The sequence below is a fragment of the Hypomesus nipponensis genome, chromosome 6 (assembly GCF_054491055.1).
Source record: "Hypomesus nipponensis isolate SF chromosome 6, ASM5449105v1, whole genome shotgun sequence".
In the NCBI taxonomy this organism is placed as follows: domain Eukaryota; kingdom Metazoa; phylum Chordata; class Actinopteri; order Osmeriformes; family Osmeridae; genus Hypomesus; species Hypomesus nipponensis.
The window spans coordinates 16,350,784-16,372,149 of record NC_140366.1 but is presented as its reverse complement, the minus strand read 5'-3'; the positions used below and the strand labels follow the sequence as shown (position 1 = coordinate 16,372,149).

The 21,366-nt window shown below is 44.1% G+C and overlaps 2 protein-coding genes across 2 annotated transcripts in view; one reads left to right on the top strand and one right to left on the bottom strand.

Moving 5' to 3' along the window:
- LOC146287356 (MAM domain-containing glycosylphosphatidylinositol anchor protein 2) overlaps nucleotides 1-21,366 on the bottom strand; it is a 124,405-nt gene that overhangs the window by 82,859 nt on the left and 20,180 nt on the right. The window lies entirely within an intron of this gene.
- On the top strand, nucleotides 11,550-15,712 carry LOC146287357 (low choriolytic enzyme-like). Its single transcript, XM_084699589.1, has 9 exons — nucleotides 11,550-11,665; nucleotides 11,756-11,762; nucleotides 13,100-13,171; nucleotides 13,367-13,513; nucleotides 13,679-13,796; nucleotides 14,626-14,804; nucleotides 15,059-15,134; nucleotides 15,256-15,383; nucleotides 15,566-15,712. Coding segments are annotated over exons 1-9 (816 nt in total). The 5' UTR covers nucleotides 11,550-11,578; the 3' UTR covers nucleotides 15,568-15,712.

The following is a 21,366-nucleotide window of genomic DNA, read 5'->3' as shown; positions in this document are numbered from 1 at the left end:
CACATTTTCATACATTTTTCTCACATGTCACAAAGGGATTTCGCATGATTATAGACCGGACGACTACATTTGTAGAAGTAAGCTAACTGTCGATGCAGTCTTTGAGGAAAAAAAATAACTGCCTTTCAGCTGAGATTTTCTGACATACTTTAGTACGGGAGCTTACATTGCATACGTTATAAATGTACTCTAAAGAAGGTATCGTGAGAGACAGATATTGTGCGAAATGATGAGGTCCCTCATTTGTCATCTGCCTGGTGCATCGTCATTGGCCATCATCGACCCTTCCCCTTGATTCACAAGAGGTGAATCCCAATCGATCCTGATACCATCAGCTGAGACTCTGACAGTCAGGTTATCAGTCAGGGCCGAACAGCAGCACTGCCGAGGAAAGCCTGGTGCTTTTCATTCATCGATTTCTGCCATCCTGATGTAACGGTTGCCCTGAGTGCACCAATGACCCACTGCCGGCTGACACGACAGACTAACGCTCTCACCAAGGGCACGGTTTATCCACCGCAGACATGAGCCCCCGCCTTGAGGAGGAACAAGGTCAAAATGAGATTCACGTGTGATGGGTCCCCCAGTCGGTGGCGTTGGTGTTGACGTTAAAGGAGGACACTGAGGTGAGATCATGGAGAGAACTGCACAACCTGAATCCCTCCAACATGATCTCTCTCTCTCTTTCCTACTCTGCTGAGCCACATTGAACTCTTCACTCCAAACCGCTCCCAGATGACCACCACACCTGGTAACCACCGGGCAGGAGTGTGCTGTATTTCTGCTCTGCTCCACTGACCCTGTTGATGGTCATGAGAACTGAAGCTCCCACAGTCAACCCTTGTATAAAAGGCTCAAGGGGCAAACCAGGAGATGAGGGGTCAGCTCAGGTTAAAGTCCCTCGTTCCCTCTCATGCAATCAGTTAGTAGCAGTAGGCGAGCCTGAGGATGTGTAAGGCCTACTCGGATGCAAGGATAGCATTGTATGTCATCGATTAGAGGTGAAGTGGCAATTCAAGATGAATTTGTTGAATTCATTCTACCCAACATGGCTTGGGTAGAATGAATGGTAGAATGTGAACACAGTAGTGTGTTTTGACAGACCCATGTCTACCTCTCCATGCATCCTGGAAGACTAATAAGCACAGAAACAGCCCTGCTCCAGGGTGCTCTGGGAGTCTCAGCCCCAGCGCATCCTCACCACACGCGTTAACCACTTGTCCTCTCTCTCTCTCTTTCTGTCTTTTCTTCTCTCTTTTGCCCTTCTTTCTATCTTTTCTTCTAACTCTCTCTCTCCCCTCTCCCCCCTGCCTCTTCCTCCCCCTGCCCCTGCCCCTCCCCCCCCCCCCTCTCTCTCTCTCTCTCTCTCTCTCTCTCTCTCTCTCATTGTCTCATTCAGTCAGTCTCCCTCAGCTTGTTAGCTTAATGCCCTTTAGTGAGTTTGCAACCAGGCTAAATGCTACGCAGATTGATTAAGACTGAGATGGATGCTAGCACGGTAATGCTAACTGCTTGTCCTCGAGGACTGGGCCTCATTGTGGCTTTCTCCATTAGGAGCTAGATCCACTAGTGGAGTCTCATTCCGGGGGGGGATGTGGAGAATTGAATGCCAGGCTGGGCATTACCTTGGGACCTGCGCACAAGGCTTCCACTTAAAACAAAGGCTAAGACGAAGACCCTGGGGCACACAGAGAACATGGTGCTAATGCAATTTACTTCAATAAGCCAGCATCTGAACAACATGCTATCAGTCCGCCACACTGCACACTAAACCGGAGAAACGCCAGTAATTAATTACCTAGTTTGCACAAATTCACATCCAAATGCTCACACGCACAAACGCTTGCAGGCACACGCTTGCTAACATGTTTGTTTAGAGCAAACAGTGTTTACATCAGGCGTGCACAGGTACTCTGTACTGTAATAAGGAACATTGACAGTGAGAACTGGTGTATTGTTTGCATGTTAAGCTTATTATAAAGATGTGCTTCCTGTAATAGTTTGTAATGTCCTGCTACATGTACTAAACACTGTTTCAATCACTGAACGTCTAAACAACAGTTACCATGCTACACTTCTCAATATTCACTTCCCTCATCACACGTTTGGTCCATCCAAAACGATTTTCCATCGCATAATCTCCGTAAACAGGACAGCCACTGTCCCTGTTAATGCATGGGGGGCAAGAGGTCAAGCGGAGCGATGTCAGAAGCGATGGTTGACGGTGAAAACAGACCGTGGGTATCAATTAATCAGTGAAACGGCAGAACCCAACGGGTTCATTATCCCCTCAACCGGGTCCTGCAGATGCTGGTAGGGCCCCCGAGACCACCAAGGTTGAGGGAACAATCAGCAAACAAAACCCTGGACCTCCCTGCCTGGGAGAGGCCTGTGCCTGGGCGCGTTTCGAGCCCGCCGAGGGCCACCTGCCTCTGGGTTTGATCTGTCAAAGACAAGGGCCCAGGTGGAGGGCCGGTCTTGACCTGATAGTGCCAGGTCAATTGCTTGTAAAGTGCTGTACTCATAGAGGCCGTGTCTAATAGATGACTCGTTTGTGACCGCTCAAGCATGCTATATGAGTAACCATGCCTCCCCCCGCGCAGTGAGACGAGGATAACTCGTATGGACGGCAGGTCACGGCTTGCTCATTCCACGCGTAGTTCAGATTGACCCAAGACAGTAGAGTGTAGGACACTGGCCTCTCGTTGAAGGTTATGCATCTGTAGAATGCTGCAATCGGAATGGTGCACACAATGCAAGCTTGAGAGCGCATCACCGAGGTTGTGGAGGGGTTGACAGCTTGTAGCCGTGTTGCTCACTCTGCGTGCGTTAGGCTGGGTCTGTCGCTGCAGTGTCACCCGTCCCCTCCTCCCCTCCTCTCAGCTGTGACGGTGGTGATGGTGCTGGAGGCGAAGAGCAGACAGTCCCAGATGTGCCTCTGTTGTCTCCTCCAACAATAACATCACTTCCCTCGCTGCAGCGACAAACTGTGTGTGTGTGTGTGTGTGCAACAGAGTGCGTGTGTGTGAGCATGCATAATACATTTGATTGAACAAGCGTGTGTGTGTGTTTGTATGTGTGCATGAGCACTGGGGTGTGTGTGTGTGTGTCAAGTTGGCATGTGTGAGTTGTGTGTCCGTTGTGTGTCCGTTGTGTGTGTGCATACTGGGGTCTACCGCATTTGTGAATGTATGTTGAACAAACGGTTCCCAGCGGAGTGCCAGGCCATCCCTGCTGAGGCTGACTGAGACAGCTTCATCCACTGCCGCCAATGGAGATTACATTGGATTTGGCTAAAAGCGGTCCTGTCACCATGGTCCTGGACTGCCAGAGTGGCAGAGGGGGGAGTTTTTTGGCACTGGGAGAAACTCTCAATTTGACACACAAATGAATGTGAAAAAGCTGAAACAGCTGGGGCTAGTTGCTGCATCGCTTAATGTCCCCAGACCAACCCCCAGGACCATTAACCATGTTCTGCTCGTTTTCTGGCTGCGTTGTGCTGCTCAGCGTGTGAGGAGGAGATAGAGAAGGGGAGAAAGAGGTGGAAAGAAGAAAAGAGAAAGAGAGGGAGGGAAAGACAGTGTGAGATGATGACAGGGAAATGTTACATGAGCACAATGTGCCATTTCAAAACACAATGAATTGCCGCTCTTTGTTTCTGCTCTCCCAAACGAACCCATTATCAATCTGGACCACCACAGTGGACTTGCACCGGGAGAGAATTATGGGAGAGAGTCTATAAGAGAACTATGAGAGAGAGTATATAAGAGAACTATCGGAGAGAGTATATAAGAGAACTATGGGAGAGAGTCTATAAGATAACCAAGGGAGAGAGTCTATAAGAGAACTATGAGAGAGAGTCTATAAGAGAACTATGAGAGAGAGTCTATAAGAGAACTATGAGAGTCTATAAGAGAACTATGAGAGAGAGTATATAAGAGAACTATGAGAGAGAGTATACAAGAGAACTATCGGAGAGAGTATATAAGAGAACTATGGGAGAGAGTCTATAAGATAACCAAGGGAGAGAGTCTATAAGAGAACTATGAGAGAGAGTCTATAAGATAACTATGGGAGAGAGTCTATAAGAGAACTATGAGAGTCTATAAGAGAACTATGAGAGAGAGTATATAAGAGAACTATGAGAGAGAGTATACAAGAGAACTATCGGAGAGAGTATATAAGAGAACTATGGGAGAGAGTCTATAAGATAACCAAGGGAGAGAGTCTATAAGAGAACTATGAGAGAGAGTCTATAAGATAACTATGGGAGAGAGTCTATAAGAGAACTATGAGAGAGAGTCTATAAGAGAACTATGAGAGAGAGTATATAAGAGAACTATGAGAGAGAGTATATAAGAGAACTATGAGAGAGAGTATATAAGAGAACTATGAGAGATAGTCTAATCTATAGCAGCAAACAACGGGAGCATAAAGAGCATAGTTAAGTTCCTCCTTTCAGCAGTAAGATCTACCACAATCACAAAAGGGGACAGACTTTACAAATGGACGACAAGGGAGTTGGAGTGTTCTCCCCTCCGTAGCTATATTCAAACTCAGCTTTTTAAAGCTTTTTAAACACAGTCAGCTTGTTCCGTTTAAAATTCACCTAGTATTACAAAGACACTCCAACTATGCACCTGACATAACTGCTGAAAGAGTTTAAAAGGTGTGTAGCTATAACTATAACACATGGCCTAGGTATGGGTTGCCGGTTAAGGACATGCATACCTCATCACAATACCGTGATCACAGCACCGGTTCTCAGAGTCTATCGATTAAACCCGTTAATGCACTTGCATGCACTCCCCTCCCTAAACTGTTATTGTAAATGAGCCCTCTGTATAGATTGCACAATCAGCATAGAGCATCTATCACACAGTGTGGGACAGTTACCCACACAGGCAACGCAGAACACAGGCCTTTATACAGCTCTGCTAATTACACCTCCAGCACAGCAGGGCCATCTGACAGCTTTAAAGGTGCAGAATGAAGAGGACCGTCATTACAAATGTACAGGAACCCCTTGCTCATTACTCTTTCATGACACAAGTCATATTCATATCTAATCATGTCTGAACTGGGCATTTCAGTTTGCCTAGTTCCACACGATGAGTCAGGGATTATGTTTCAGTTTCATTCCTAGTCACAATATCATTGGAAAAACACACACACACACACACACACACACACATATATATACACACACTGAAATTAGGGCAGGGAGAGGCACACAGTGGAATGAGAGGAGGTGGAGGGTGAAGGAGAGGGAGGGGTCAGTGGTACAGGACGTCTCTAGAGAAGGAGGGTGAGGGAGGGGTCAGTGGTACAGGACGTCTCTAGAGAAGGAGGGTGAGGGAGGGGTCAGTGGTACAGGACGTCTCTAGAGAAGGAGGGTGAGGCAGGGGTCAGTGGTACAGGACGTCTCTAGAGAAGGAGGGTGAGGCAGGGGTCAGTGGTACAGGACGTCTCTAGAGAAGGAGGGTGAGGCAGGGGTCAGTGGTACAGGACGTCTCTAGAGAAGGAGGGTGAGGCAGGGGTCAGTGGTACAGGACGTCTCTAGAGAAGGAGGGTGAGGCAGGGGTCAGTGGTACATGACGTCTCTAGAGAAGGAGGGTGAGGCAGGGGTCAGTGGTACAGGACGTCTCTAGAGAAGGAGGGTGAGGCAGGGGTCAGTGGTACAGGACGTCTCTAGAGAAGGAGGGTGAGGCAGGGGTCAGTGGTACAGGACGTCTCTAGAGAAGGAGGGTGAGGCAGGGGTCAGTGGTACAGGACGTCTCTAGAGAAGGAGGGTGAGGCAGGGGTCAGTGGTACAGGACGTCTCTAGAGAAGGAGGGTGAGGCAGGGGTCAGTGGTACAGGACGTCTCTAGAGAAGGAGGGTGAGGCAGGGGTCAGTGGTACATGACGTCTCTAGAGAAGGAGGGTGAGGCAGGGGTCAGTGGTACAGGACGTCTCTAGAGAAGGAGGGTGAGGCAGGGGTCAGTGGTACAGGACGTCTCTAGAGAAGGAGGGTGAGGCAGGGGTCAGTGGTACAGGACGTCTCTAGAGAAGGAGGGTGAGGCAGGGGTCAGTGGTACAGGACGTCTCTAGAGAAGGAGGGTGAAGGAGAGGGAGGGGTCAGTGGTACAGGACGTCTCTAGAGAAGGAGGGTGAAGGAGAGGGAGGGGTCAGTGGTACAGGACGTCTCTAGAGAAGGAGGGTGAGGGAGGGGTCAGTGGTACAGGACGTCTCTAGAGAAGGAGGGTGAGGGAGGGGTCAGTGGTCCTCTGGTAACTCACTGAGAGAATTAAGGTGAAGGAGAGCTGTCGATGAAGCTGCTGTTCTCATTGGTCTGTAGTGCCAGGGTCGGGGAGACAGATCAAGGAGTTGTGTCTTAGCAACGGCGCCTCCAATCAAGCAGGTTGTGCTGACTTGGGGGCATCCTTTCCATAACCTTGTACATACTATAGATGCATATAAGCATTCAAATTCAGACACATATGCAACTGCTGCTACATGCTCAGTAGAGATCCTAGGGCAGAGCAGCTTGCTTGGAGAGAAGACAGAGCAGTACTGTGAAAGTAGCTGTCCATGGTCCTGACACTACCTTAGGCCAGACAGAATCTGTAGTCCACGCTCAGCCAATGCTGTCTGGTGTGATGCAGGATAGCATGATCTTCGGCGTATTTCTCCGTGTTGGACGAACGTGAGAAGGCTCTACGCGTGTAAATGCTAGCAGAAGTGGTTCCGATGTGTCTTTAACTAGTTGAATGAGGTTTGAGAACAACCGGATCTGAAGCAAAACCTGAACACTCTACGAGTCATTGTTCACCGCGATGGCAATCTGCAACAGACTTTTCTAGACGGATTTATTTGTCCGTCTCCATCAGTTAAACGCAACCCTAACCAATACGAAAAGTCTTCTGTATGAGCAAACCATTAACCTTGCTCTAATTTCTGTCTAATATTCCCTAGCTCTTGTCAATAGTAGATGGAATTTGGGGTGGTTAAAAATAGAGCTAAACTACGTCTGTGCAACATTTAAACAAACTGAAATGTTTGTTTTGACCAAACAGATGTTCGACCTCAAACCGTATAGCGAAAGTAAACGCGGAGTTTTGCCCAGCGCGCCGTCACCTTTCGCCAGACCAGATGAGTCACATATTCACAAACCAGCTGGATCTAAATCAGAGCACCACACCAGAACAACAACAAAATCCAACAAAAGTTCAACAGTGGGAACATGTGAGACAGTGTTTCTCAAACTTTTTCAGACCAAAGACCACTTGGCCAAAAAATAAAAACTCGCGGACCATCTAGGCCTATATCCCCGGAACAACAGGCCTCCAGGCCTAGCGCCATACAATTGTTAGCGGCACATGATTTTCAAACGGATAATGTAGGCTATTCCTCTAATTATAATTTCCGCTAAAACGAAATACACGTTTTGAGACTGCTTAACGATCCCAGTGTTAATCAGGCATGGAGCCAGACGTTGTAAATATCTTAACCCAAACCTAGGACATATGGGTTCGATGTGATGCAGATAGGGATTTCCACTCAAAATGTTTGGCCATTATTTTAGCGCAAAATAGTTTTGGGAGATTTATGTAAAATAAACAGACGTTTTTCAATTGGTAGTTTGTCTAGTGATGCCATCACTATCGATGCCATATCGTTACGGTTGGGCCGCCCTGCCCAGCAATCGGTAGCCTATCTGAGAATTTTTTTTTTTTTTTTTTTTTTGAAAAGACGGGCTATGGACCCAACCAACTGTATTTGGGAGGGGATAACTCCCTCACATGGTACAACCAGAGAGGCTCTGGTACAACCCATGCAGAGGCTGCGATGTCAGAATGCGGAACGCGTGTAGCCCATTTTAATAGGCTAAACTACTGACTGTTTTCTTCGTTCTGAGTTGTATGCTAGAAATGTCGCAATAATTTAATCGTGGCCGTTGCGGACCACTACGGGGGCAATGGCGGACCACCAGTGGTCCGCGGACCAAACTTTTAGAACGACTGATGTGAGCAAATGCTGATGCCTGTGACAAACGCGCACTAAGATATTTACGAGCCGAAGCCTAGTTTGTATGAGCTCATCATAGAAAACAGCTACCCGACCTTGTCTCTTTCCACTTCATTAGTCAACTCCGAAAATGAAAAGGTTTGTGTATACATGAGCGCGCCACGTCGTCATCATTCTTATAACGCTATCACATTGTTATGCGATCGTAAAATGCAACAACAGCCATTGTCAGTGTGTTTTATGTGTATCCTTGGTTTAGTGCACACAGTCTTCTTTCAGTCAAGACAAGTTTATGTTCCCATAATAAGACAATAAAGTTATAGATGTTCAGGAGTCAAGGGTGGTAAATCTATACTTCTTATCTTCAGTTACTATCTTCACTTAACAGAGCCTTACCAAAGGCCTTAACCAAGTTTTGTTTTTAAACAGGCATCCTAACGGGCCCCCTAATACCTCTGTAAACTTCTCGCTAAACTTTCAAGTAAACAGTATGTACACTACACAGAAATCATACACACACGCACACATACATACCACACACACACACACACACAGTATCGCAGTGCTACAGCTGACTAAGCCACTCGGGTTTCTCTATCCAATCTACCAGTTCTTTCGTTTGTGATGCCACATTGGCATGGCAACCCTGTTGTGTCGCTTGATTTCCCTAAACAACACTAATCAGACATCTGTAGGGGCGGATAAAGCCCAGATTGGCTGCATCCAAACAGCTCTACTGAATAGTGATAGGCTGAAACCAGCCAGCATCGGGGTGATTGGCTACTGTCAGCCAGAAGCTCTCTTCATGGTTGGCTACTGCAAGCCAGAATGGGCTCACTAAGGATGGAGTATCTGGCAACCCTCAGAAGATTTTGAGTAGCCGGCCAAGAAACTCTCCAATGATTGGCTGCTGTGACCCTGGAGCAAACAGATCGTCCTATCAATGCCCATGGTGCAGGCGGGCTGATGGGGTTGCCTGCTGGCAGGCTTATCCAAGGCTATCCATAACCCTTCCAGAGGGGTGTGTGTGTGTATGTTCTATCCATAACCCTTCCATAGCTGTGTATGTGTGTGAATGTGTGTGTGTGTGTGTGTTCTATCCAAAACACTTTCGCTGGGGAGTTATACAGCTAAACCCTGCCAGCGGCCCCTAAAACCTCATTATTCTAACCCGGGAAGGAATAGCTTTGGAGATCTCTCACCAAGCTATGCTCCTGGACATGCTTGGCACAGGGAATCTAATACCAGGAACATGGAAAGATGGAAATGACCTACTTGCCTTGGTAAACCAATCATTCCTGGAGGGATAGAATCTAGAAAGTCTTACATTCGCATTACTCGGACCAGAAATGTATTATTGTGTAAAATTAAAGAATGCACGCAATCCTCAATGGTGATCAGTGATGTGTTTAAATTATTAATCTTCCTGGTTTAATTTGACAATTTGCAGGATACATTAACATAACATTTCACACTCAATGGACCACTTAGACTGACATCTCAGATATCGTCTTTCAGACAATATTAATAAGTAGCTTAATCGATTGCATTACTTTTATATTGCTACAGTACATACTTTGTATCATTTACAATTCATGGGCTCATACAAGTGTTGTCATTCACGGCAATTACAAGTGTTCAAATCCAATGTTTTTTTTTTTTTCTTTGTTTGTTTGTTAGCTAATTAGCACTAACACAGTGCAGTGTGTACAAACCAAGATTGACTGTCACCACTACAGCAGCATTGTTGGTAAAGCTACACACTCCATTTTGTTGGGGCAGGATAAATATTTGACTTGCTTTTTCACGACTGGATGTAGCAAACTAACTCTCTTTCTCGCTTCTTCAGAGTGCTCATGACTTGCCATGGCGCACAACACTGTTGCCCACTAACCAAGGCAGAGCTACCATCAGACCAAGACAACATTCCCATGGTCCTCAGACTGCATTTGAATTTCCGAGCCTTAGACGGAGGCTAGACCAAACCGGAGGCTTCCAATCCAGCCCTACAACACACTGTAATTTATTTATTTGCACCTTGCATGACATTTCAGAATGAATTAGCTTGTTTGATTAACAACTGTGTGCTGAATTGACAGACTGAAAGGTGGTGTCTGGGTTGGATGTGATTGTGCTGTAGGAAGGAGGTAAGAGGCTGTAGCAATGAGAACAAACCCTCAGGGTGAATGCAGCCTATTAACAGCCCAATCCTGGACACCCAGTCTGGCTCTATGCCATTCAACACCACTACAGTGACTCTAAATGTTAAGCACATTGTCTAATAGTCCATTAGGTAAATTGATATTGCTCATTGACTGTTGTCCTCAGCTTGCCGGCTCACCATAAGACACAAAGATGGAGACATAGTTAACAGGATAATAGAAGGAGAAGGCAGAGAAGTAACTGGGTGGTTTTCTATATCCAATCTGCCTGCACTTAGTAAAACACCATGTAGCTAAACCAGTTCTATCAACTAAAGCAAATCAACAGCAACATGTTCTCAGAAGAAAGCAGAGCTCAAAGATGTTTTGCTCTACAGACAACTGTCTCTCTTTTGTTGACCACAGTCATTTAGAGACGAGCTCAAACCTTGTTTGTGGCCAAACGTACACAGAGGGCTTGACTCAATAAGATTTGGTTCCTCTGGAAGACATTTGTCATAAAGCACAGAAGAAGGGATGTGCCATACATCACTGAGCCTTATTCCTGCACTGTGCGGACTCTAAAACTCCAACTGGATTACCTGTGCAACCAACCGAGTTATCCGATTGTGAAACACACACATACCAGTGCGTAAACACACACACACACGAGTGAAATGCACAAATGTACACAAAAGGCACAACACCACTCTGTTCCATCCATCATGAAAGTCCACATTAATATGATTTACAACAGACAGTCCCATTATCAAGACTGGTGTGATGAAATCTCATTTTTAAGCTGTTGGCCTTGACTTGGGACAAACCTTGTTACTAACGGTTTTATTGTGTTGTGAATACAAAAAACATCCGTCTTCCACCTGTAAATATTATATTGGATCCTTGTGATATACTGGTCAGGAATCAAATAAATCTGAATATCCATGGGGAGAAAATGAAGAGCTCAACAGAGAGATGTTTGACTGTTTTAATGTTTTTTTTCTTTTCATTATAGACTCTGCAGAATATGCAGGTATGTATACAACAGTATTTAATTCCACCCACCATCATCACTGTTTGTTTGTTGGCTAAATAGTGTTTACAGCAGCCCAGTTATTGAGCAGGAAGGAAGTTGTAACTTTACCTTCTGAGCCCTAATCAGACACTCCCTTACCTTCCCAGGAGTAAAGCTGCAGGCAAAGCAGTCTGACCCTTAAGTAAATATACACACTGTAATACGACCAACGTGGATCAAATGTTTGTAGAAGTAGTTCTGAAGAATACTCCCTTCATTAGCTTTTCTATGAGTACAAGGATTGACTGCTGTCTAATCCTCGCATGGATAACCCTGTGGCCCAGCAGTATATTAACTCAACCCAGCCCAGTTGGTGGACAATGATCTTCTGCAATCACAGACAAGGAACCATTCATGGATCCCACAATGATGGACAACAGAAAAACGGCAATGCTTCTACTGCTGGTTTCGCTGGCTCTTTCACAGGACCTTCCTGCAGAGGTAAGACCTGAATCCTCCTTAGGTAAGATCAAGTGACATGCTGTTTTTGCATGGTGCCTTCCTAACCTATTATTTCTTTGTTCTCTCTAGAAAAAAGGTGAGTGCTCCGTCGGTTGTTGTGTGTCTGTTTCCTGCCTTGCAACCTGGACGATCACTGAACTCTCAAGACCCAGGCCTGAAAAGCAGATGAAGACCATCTTAAGACGCTCGGCCAATTTATTGGGCCTCATTCTCGAACATTTTCTGAAGTTTCTTCTGAAATGTTTCTTGCGGGCTTCGGAAAAACAACGTAAGAATAAGACATCCGCCAAATTCATGAACGCTTGAAAATGTGTTTCTACGCAGCAGAAGTTTTGTGAGCAGTGCACCCCGGGAAGAATTCTTTTAATTAAAAGCGCGTCCTCGTGCTCCTGAATTTGCATACACACACACCCCGACAGCTCCTTATAAGGGCACGCAACAGCAGTGACGTGTGTAGTCAGAATTGACACAATTAGGAAAGCAACAGGAACGCAAGTTAAAAGCAAAAAAGCAACCGGTGCATCAGTGCAACATCATACCAGTAAGATGAGCAGTGGAATTGTTCTCCACTGGATCTAACGGTGTGCACACTAAGCAAGGTTAATTATTATAATTGTTTAAATCCGAGGATGTCTGTTATGGCAAGCTGTTTTATCATTTAACCAATGAATTGTTGATATCAAGAATTCGAATTGTTGATATCCAGCTTTTAATTCTTGATATCCAAAATTGAATTTTTGATATCCAAAATGCAATTCATGATATCAAGAACTCGAATTTTGGATATCAGTAATTCATTGGTTAAATGATAAAATGGCTTGCCATAGTCTAGAGTTGATGTGAACGCAATCACCAACAATTTCTTATAACTTCTTTAACACTTCAAACACAGAATTTTCTTAAATGCGATTCCTTTAATCCTTGTTTTTTTAAGGAATCGCATTTGAGACAACTCTGGCCGATTTACAACTGCTATTTCGAGTTTGGAAAGTCTTCTGAAGTTCAGAACAAATCCCAGATGAGAACATTTTCATGAATGGCAAATGTTTTCCTAAATCCAATTCAGAAGAATTCCTTCTTAAATTCTTAACTGCGTTCGAGAATGAGGCCCAATAAGCAAGGCTGTGTATTTATTTCCACACAAACAGAATAATTGGGACAATATGAACATAATTTCAATTTTCTAGGCATTCCTTGTTTGAGTTGAACAAAATTGTAAGTTAGCTCTCAACTCTTGGAAAGAAATTATGACAGTCATTCATAAATTAAGTCAAAGAAGACTTGGTCTTTTTCAAGACCAACAGGGCCAGATTGTTGAGGGTGTTTGCAGACTGCTTGAAACCAAGAGAGCAGGACTGACATTGCATCTCTGATGTAAAAAACATGCAGACTTTGTTCCATTCTACTCCTTAGATCCACGTGAAGTCCACATAGGGGCTCATAAATTTGAGAAATCCAACCACACCATTCTACAGATTAACAAAGGTATGTTTTAGGGAAAATTTAAGACATGTATAAATCTATCTTTAAGATAAGGCGTTTATACTCATTTAAACTCAAATGTATTCCCACTTCCAGTTTGTCACAAGTGGTGTCGACAGTTATAAATGATCTTTTGTGTCATACTGTCTCTGACTGGAGAATGATCTAGATCTTTCTGTGTTCTCTGTTTCTACCCAGACTCTAATCAGTTTTTTCTGGAGGGAGACATTGCTACACCGAAAACCAGGACTGCTATTAAATGCACTGGAAATGCTAACAGTTGTCTCTGGAAAAAGAGTCCAAATGGGAAGGTGGAGGTTCCCTACATAATAGACAGTCTCTATTGTAAGTGAACATATTCAGTCTTTGGTATAGCAGTTATTATCAAACAAGTATTAAAAAACAATTATAATACTAATTAGTTCATTGTTAATACCATGTTTGTCTGTGTGTTAGTTTCAAGCACTGTTGTCTCTCTCTCTCTCTCTTGGCTCTTATACACCCTCACAGCACAGGTTGAGAAAGACTACATCGAATATTCTATGAAGGACTTTGCCTCACAAACCTGCGTCCGTTTCGTTCCGCGTAAGCAGCAGTCGGCGTACCTCCACATCATACCCAAAAATGGGTGAGCAGCAAGCCCATGGCTTCCACGTCCACAACCTCGATGTTCGGCAGATCATTCACGTGTACGACAACTATTACAGCCGTGGCCAAAAGTATTGGGAGCGACATACATTTTGTGTTTGCAAAGTTTGCTGGGCCTTGGCATAAAATGACTGCAGACATAATTTCAGTAAGTCATATCATCAGCACAGGGGAAAGTGTGAACTAGTTCTAGCCAGGTGAAATCACTATCATTCTGATTGGATTTTAAGAGCAGATTGACTGCTGTAAAAGAGGGGACTATTTGCATGTATTGAAAAGTTTTCCCCCCAAAATATGAAATATACCTTATTGTATTGCAGTATTCTATAGAAACATGTGAAAACAATTTCCTCAAATACTGAACCAGCTAAATTTGCAAAACACTACATTTGTCATTGCCAAAATGTATGGCCACAAATGTACTATAGCCTACATAGTGAATTGGAATTTTGGACCAGGATAAGCTCTCCAGTAGGAGAGTCAGGGGGCTGAGCGGTTAGGGAATCGGGCTAGTAATCAGAAGGTTGCCGGTTCAATTCCCGGCTGTGAAAAACTACGTTATGTCCTTGGGCAAGGCACTTCACCCTACTCGCCTCGGGGGGAATGTCCCTGTACTCACTGTAAGTCGCTCTGGATAACAGCGTCTGCTAAATCTCTAAATGTTAAATGTACATGAGCAGTAATGAATCACATCCATGACACTACGACTGGTGAGCGTCACAGCATGGTAATCGGTTGTGCCATTGGATGTTATGGCAGTTCAATGCAGCCAATGAGAGCCCTCCGTCATACTGTATGTCTTCTCTCAGGTGTTTCTCTGGCATAGGGTGTTACGGGGACAAACAGACTGTGTCTCTGTCCAAAGCTGGCTGCCTTCAGAAAGGCATCATCCAACATGAGCTGATTCACTCTCTGGGCTTCTTCCACGAGCACACCAGGAGTGACCGGGATAATTACGTCAGGATCGACTGGAGCAACGTGCGCAGCCGTGAGGATTCAGCTCACGTACACTACGTACTGTGTGATGACGTGTCTTTAGATGTCTGGCCGATTTGTATCCTTGTTCACCAAAACATATACCAAGTTTATTTTGATGTGAGACTGGTAATGTGAACCGCCACATGGTCTACTGTAAAGACAGAACAGAAACTATTTCAGGTCTAGACATGAGAACCATCACCCAATTAATAAGTGTAGGATGCTTTTAGCGTGCTTACTCTAACATATTCTTTGCCTTGACAGCTTCGGATTTTGCAAAGGAAGACACTAACAACTTGAATACTCCTTATGACTACTCCTCCATCATGCACTACGACAAGTAAGGGGAACAAAGCAGACACTTTCTTCCGAAGCAACAAATAAACAGTGTTCACGCTGTAAACATACCAATAGTGCTATAGTGCAGTATCATCTTCAGTCAGATGATTCTCTTTCTCCAGGTACGCCTTTGCAGAAGACAGGACCAAACCAACAATCATACCCATCCCCAACGCCAATGTCGATATTGGCCAGAGAGTTGCTATGTCTGCAATCGACGTTCAGAGGATCAACAAGCTCTACAATTGCTGTAAGTAGTCAGGCCAACGGTTTACCCTAACCATCATGTAACTATATAGCAGTACCTATAGTATCTATATGTTGTTACGTTGGAACTGCCGAGTTCTGACACTATTGACTTTAAGTGATTTTCTTACGTTTTTACTTAACTTCAAACACAAGCAAAGTTTGACGTCTTTTTTTTCTCTACAGAAGAAAACGATACTTCGTGAAGATTGGTTGATGGATGACGACATCAGTTTTCAAATTGTGTTTTGAGGTGTCATTGCTGTACTCATTGTTTGGGAGTATGTGTGCAAGAGCCTTCTAATCAACAGGGTAATAAATAACTTTACTGATTTAAGATGGTGTGCTGTGGTTTATATATCAAATGTAAACCCTTGCAGTGAATTCCTGAGAAAATTCACTACGAGAATATTTCACCAAGATTAAAAAGTATAAAGAAAAAACAGTTGAAGAATTGAGTGTGTTCTCGTTCTGGTTGACTAAGCAAAGACTTCAGGCATGGCACTCAGGCAGTGCCTCATCCCACGCATTAACTACATTTACATTGAGTCATTTAGCAGACGCTCTTATCCAGAGCGACTTACAGTAAGTACAGGGACATTCCCCCCCCGAGGCAAGTAGGGTGAAGAGCCTCGCCCAAGGACACAACGCAATTTTTTTACGGCCAGGTATCAAACCGGCAACCTTCTGATTACAAGCCCACTTTTCTAACCGCTCAGCCACCTGAGCTCAACTACCTGTTACTTCAAGCCCATAGGTCCCTATCTAATAAGCCGGCATTATAAATGCTGCACGGATATACATGCACTCACCCCCGGTTGTTGTGCCGCCCTCCACATCTCCCTCGTGTTCTGCATGTTACTGTCTTATCAGGGGGGAAGTACTTGCTCCCTGCAATATACATGTTGCTCTCTAATACTAAAAGGCAGGGAGTGCTTCCCCTAGATACATTCACTCCACCAAAGTCAAACCAATTTCCATGTCTATGGTAATTAATAAATGGTCAAATCAATACGTGTCTTGACTGAAATGCAATTAGAGAATACATACATGTATGAAATATAATAATATATATATATTTTTTATAATTGTTTTCGTAATACTTTATCCAGCCTTGCAAAATGCATTAGTATCTTGGTAATGCAAGGACACGTTACTACTCTGAACAAATAGTTCCATGACCCTGAAGAGAAATTTGTTTACTCGCTTGGCCACATCCTCCAGCCTCTGTTGTGTGTGTTTGTGTGTGTCCATGTGTTGGTTTTTGTGTGTCTCTTCCCCTTTGAAATTCCACGCTGATACATTGTGCTTGTACACCCCAGTGAATCACTGTTCTTTAGAGAAAGAGAGGAAGAGAGAACTAGAAGGAAGAAAAAAGGGAGGGAGGGATGGTGTAGTGTGGGGTGAGAAGAAAAGAATGTAAGCTAAGATATACATCGACTTCAATTTAACTAAATTCAACCAAGCGGCCTTATTTGTCTCTGTGATGTATGAGTGAACAAAGACTGCCGACAGGTCTGCATGTATGGTTACAGTGTTCTGGCTTGAAGTCAGCTAAAGAGGCTACAGCACAGTAGTTTGCCAAGTGGACACATTCCACTGAATGTTTCATGAAGTATTTTCAGTTCATATCAATCTTTGCCTCCCATTAAATATTCAAATCCTACTTGTTTATTTAAATATTTAGCATACCAGCTTTTTTTCCAGCTCTACGAACATCCAAAAGATATATTAACTTTGCTTCAGTTTCACAACATTGGGTTAAAAGGACCCTGCTGCACGACCCTAGATGTTATAAGCGTAACATGCTACAGTAGATTGAAGGAATGCATTACACATCCCTACAAAAGGCTATAGTCGCATTAGAATCAAATCAAATGTATTTGTATAGCCCTTTTTACATGCAAGCATGTCACAGAGGGCTTCACATACGCCCATAGAACTGCCCCTCAACCAACCTAAACCCTCAAGGATTAGAACCGTTTCATAACATATCCTACTGTGGGCCATTGGGATACATGGTCTGTCCAGACCCTGTGAGGGCTGCAGTGGATATTTGCCTTACTGTAATGGGAGAGGACTGTGCAGTGGTTGGTGCACTTTGATCTCTGATGTCACTGGTAATAAGGTGTCAGGAGTGGACACAATCTGGCTGGTCTTGGTATCAACATTGATCAGTGTACCCAACTGTTCAAACAAACTCTGCTTCAACACCCAGGGCTTTGTCTTGTCCATCTCAGTTCTCACCCCAAAATGAACCATTACAAAGTACTTTCGTCAGTGCCCACCATTCCTTCCAGTCCAACCCTTGACAGTCTCAATAGGCTTTGGGTAATCTGACAAATGGGTTTAAGGACTTGTAGAGATCTGACCCTCACACAAAAGAATATCTTTATAACATTCATGAGGTATGGGGGAGCTCAGAATCAAAAGCCTGCTGTACTGTATCTCACTTTGCTTCAGACTATAGTTTGAGGTATAAATATGGTACAGGGTCTGTGTGAGAGACTGAGAATAGAGGCTTGATGGTCTAGGTTAGCTAAGGGGCAGTTATATCTTATGTGGAGCCCTCTGTGACATTGCTTGTAAAAAAAAGGGCTATACAAATAAATGTGAATCTATTTAGTTACATATTGACTTGCTTAGCAGAAAAGGCTTTGTAGTACACGGTGGCACTAAAACAGGCATTGTTGTGCTTTCACCGGCCAAGCAGTTTGATATTACAATCTGGGATGTGCATCTGCTTCTAGCCTCTCCAGGGTCACGAACAAGTCAGCCGTTAACAGTGTACAAGAGATGGGATGTAAAAAAAAAAAAAAAACATTTAACTGAAATAATAACAGTTGTCAAAGAAAACAGAAGGTGTTATTTGTGTTGCCCCGCAGTACCAGCTAAATATGATAGAATAGCAGTCTTCCCTGATTTAATCAGCTTAAATTAGACTTCCACACCACTTCTCATCTCTAGAACATGACCAACTGTTTGCCTACTACTCGACAGATGCAACAGTATATTATCGGAGAAAAGTGTAAAAGCAATGAGGTTCTGTTGCTACTGCCAGTCACCTGCAGCTTGTCAGCTAGGCCAATACACCCCGTCTGCATTGATAACCATGAACCATCGTCACTAACACTGAGACGGCGTCATTCACTGAACTGCACCATCAGATGAGGGGATAAGATGCGTCAAGATTCCGACAGAGAAAATAAAGAATACGAAACGGAAGTTGAGATTGAGTCCGCCCCAGCTACAGTTCTCTCTCGCGGTATTCACCGTTTCCTGCTCTGCCTGCCACCAAGAGAAATGAAAACTGCTTTTGTAAACGTGTAAATCAACCAGAGGCATTAGTCAGAAATCCCCAGGTTTTCCCAAGCTGCACCACGTCTGTCAACTGTGAAGAATTGCATCTGTCGATCTGTGATGCGGACCCATTAGCGAGGGAAGCTGACTGGGGTGGGCGGCAGACAGAGAGCCATTGCGGGGACAAAGCGATAACAAGGTAGTCATTTGAGAGGTGAGGAATGGTGTTTGCTTCTCGCACCGTGGGTGTCTGATGAGAGAGAGGTAGATGGAGATAGAGAGGTTATGATATAAGGAAAGAGTGGGGGCGGAGGGGGAGTGAGGATTCAGCAGATAAGGAGAGACAAACAGAAAGGCAGGCAGATTCAGAGAGAAGGGAGCTGGACTGAAGGTGAGGTCTCCACAACGTGGGGGAATATGATATTCACCATTTTCCGAATATCAGGGACATACACCCCCTAACTGAACTTCTATCTTGACTTCAGCTAAGTAATGGCCCTTTTCCCGCCTCAATTAACTCTCTAAAAGTCAACATTAATCACAGTGCTAGGCCTGTAAGACAGGAGTTCAATTACCCTGGAAGGCAACCCTGATAAAAAGGAGCAGTTTACACTGGGGTTCCATTAAAAACATCATGCAAAACCATACATTAAAAGACAATTAACAACATAATTATGAGAAACCTGGCATACTCTCGGTGGGGTGTGTAAACACATCTGCAACATATCCTACACAGCCCCACAACAGTGTGTGTGTGTATGTGTGCCTGCTGTTTGCTTCTAGCGTCACTAAGGTGGTATTGCATAATTGATGCTACAGCGAGGTAATAACTGTACATTCATTGCATCCTTTGGTAATTGCAAAGATTGTAATTTGCAATAGGAGGCAGCAATTGTGATGTGAAAGGACAGTATCATAGAAATGATTTTCATGACTTACTTGTCTCAGATCATCCCATTCATTTTTTTAACGACGGCATACATGTACTTTAGAAATGCCGGCATTTTGCTCAGAATCCATGTCTTAATATCTGGCCATAGCTTTCTCAGTGTCCTAAGTGAAATATTCATAATGTGATAAAGCAGGCAAGGAGTCTGCGTTTTGGGATGAAAGTGCACAAGAACTCCTCTTTGAAATAAACATGATACAGAACAAAGGGCAAACGCCACACGGCCATCTATGACAAAACAAAGAATAAGACTTCACAACGAGGTCAGAGACAGCTCAGCTTATATAGCCATCCTAATGAGTCAACACAAAACAGCTGCATCTAATATTCCGGTGACGCAGATCGGCGCTCAGACGCCGTGTGAACCGCGAGACATAAATGCTGGTGAAAAGCTGCTGTTAATTCTCTGGTGTTTGCATGGTCTTACCTTTTGATAAAGCTAGTTAATGAGTTGCACCGACATTCGCAGCACACTCTTTGGTAATTGCCAAATATCACAATGAAACCATCAGCCTGACAATTCAACTCGGCTAATCACAACTGGACAGGCCAAACATGGAAAACCTATATAACAATGAGTGGATTAAAACTTCACATAAGAACAGTAACTATTGTGTGAATAAATTCCCAAGGTGGGACATTTACTATGTTAGTGTTGAGCACAATAAACATCCACTCAGCTTGCTAATGCTCCCGGACACAGCCAATAAGGGGAAATTAAGTTCCTTTTAATCTAAATGCTTCTCTTTTTTTGTTTGTTTAGATCATAATGTTCCTAGGAGGACATATTGTCCCTGAAGAGATGAGTTGCGCATTTAAGATATTTTTAACTTGGTATAGTCGCATTTTGCCTAATTAGGGACACAATTAATTCAGTGCTTGTTGTGTTGTGCTGGCAGAGCTAAGCAAGAGATAAAAACACATGACAAATAAACAGTCAGGTCAAAGGCCTGGATATGAAATGTGATGGCGGGAAAAACTAAGAGGTCAGCAAAGTCGTTTTGCAGCCCTTGAAACTACTTTGGGAAATCAACTGCTTTGTGATCTCTTTTGAATGCAGCACAAAGTCTGGCCCTTGTTTACGAATCCTCACACATCCTTGCTTCCCAGCAATGTAGTGATCTTTCCGCAGACAGTCTGAAAATGTAATTTCTTCTTGTTTAGTTAGTGGGCAGGAGCACACAAAAGCTCCACTGAGTCTGGGTACTGTCTGTATCTCAGAGCGAAGCACGTTCTGACCACAAGGACATGGTAAATCAACAGAAAGGTCAAGCAGTCACTATTCAAGATGGAGGGAGGCCTTTAAGGATTCAAGAATGCTGCAGTTGCATCTGCTGAATGATGATGATGATGACGAAGAGGAAGTGGGAGATGATGACGATGACACAGATGAAAGTAGATGTTATTAGTAGAATAACATTCATGAGAAATCTTCATCACTGTTTGTCAAGCACAGCATGGAGAATACACAACTGTGCATGTTGCCCACCCTTGACTCACACATAAAACTGAACAAGGCGTCAACAACACCTCAGCATTTAAACCCTACACAAATCTACAACTGTGCAAGTTGGTGGGTGTGTGTGTGTGTGTGTCACTGTCATTTTGACCAGTAAATAGTAAATTGTGAAGTGACTGTCATCGTATCTGACTGTCATGCAGATGCCTCAGGCATATCAATCAGTCACAGCACTGCCAGCTACATCAGTCAAACAACAACTGGCATTGACCACCGAAG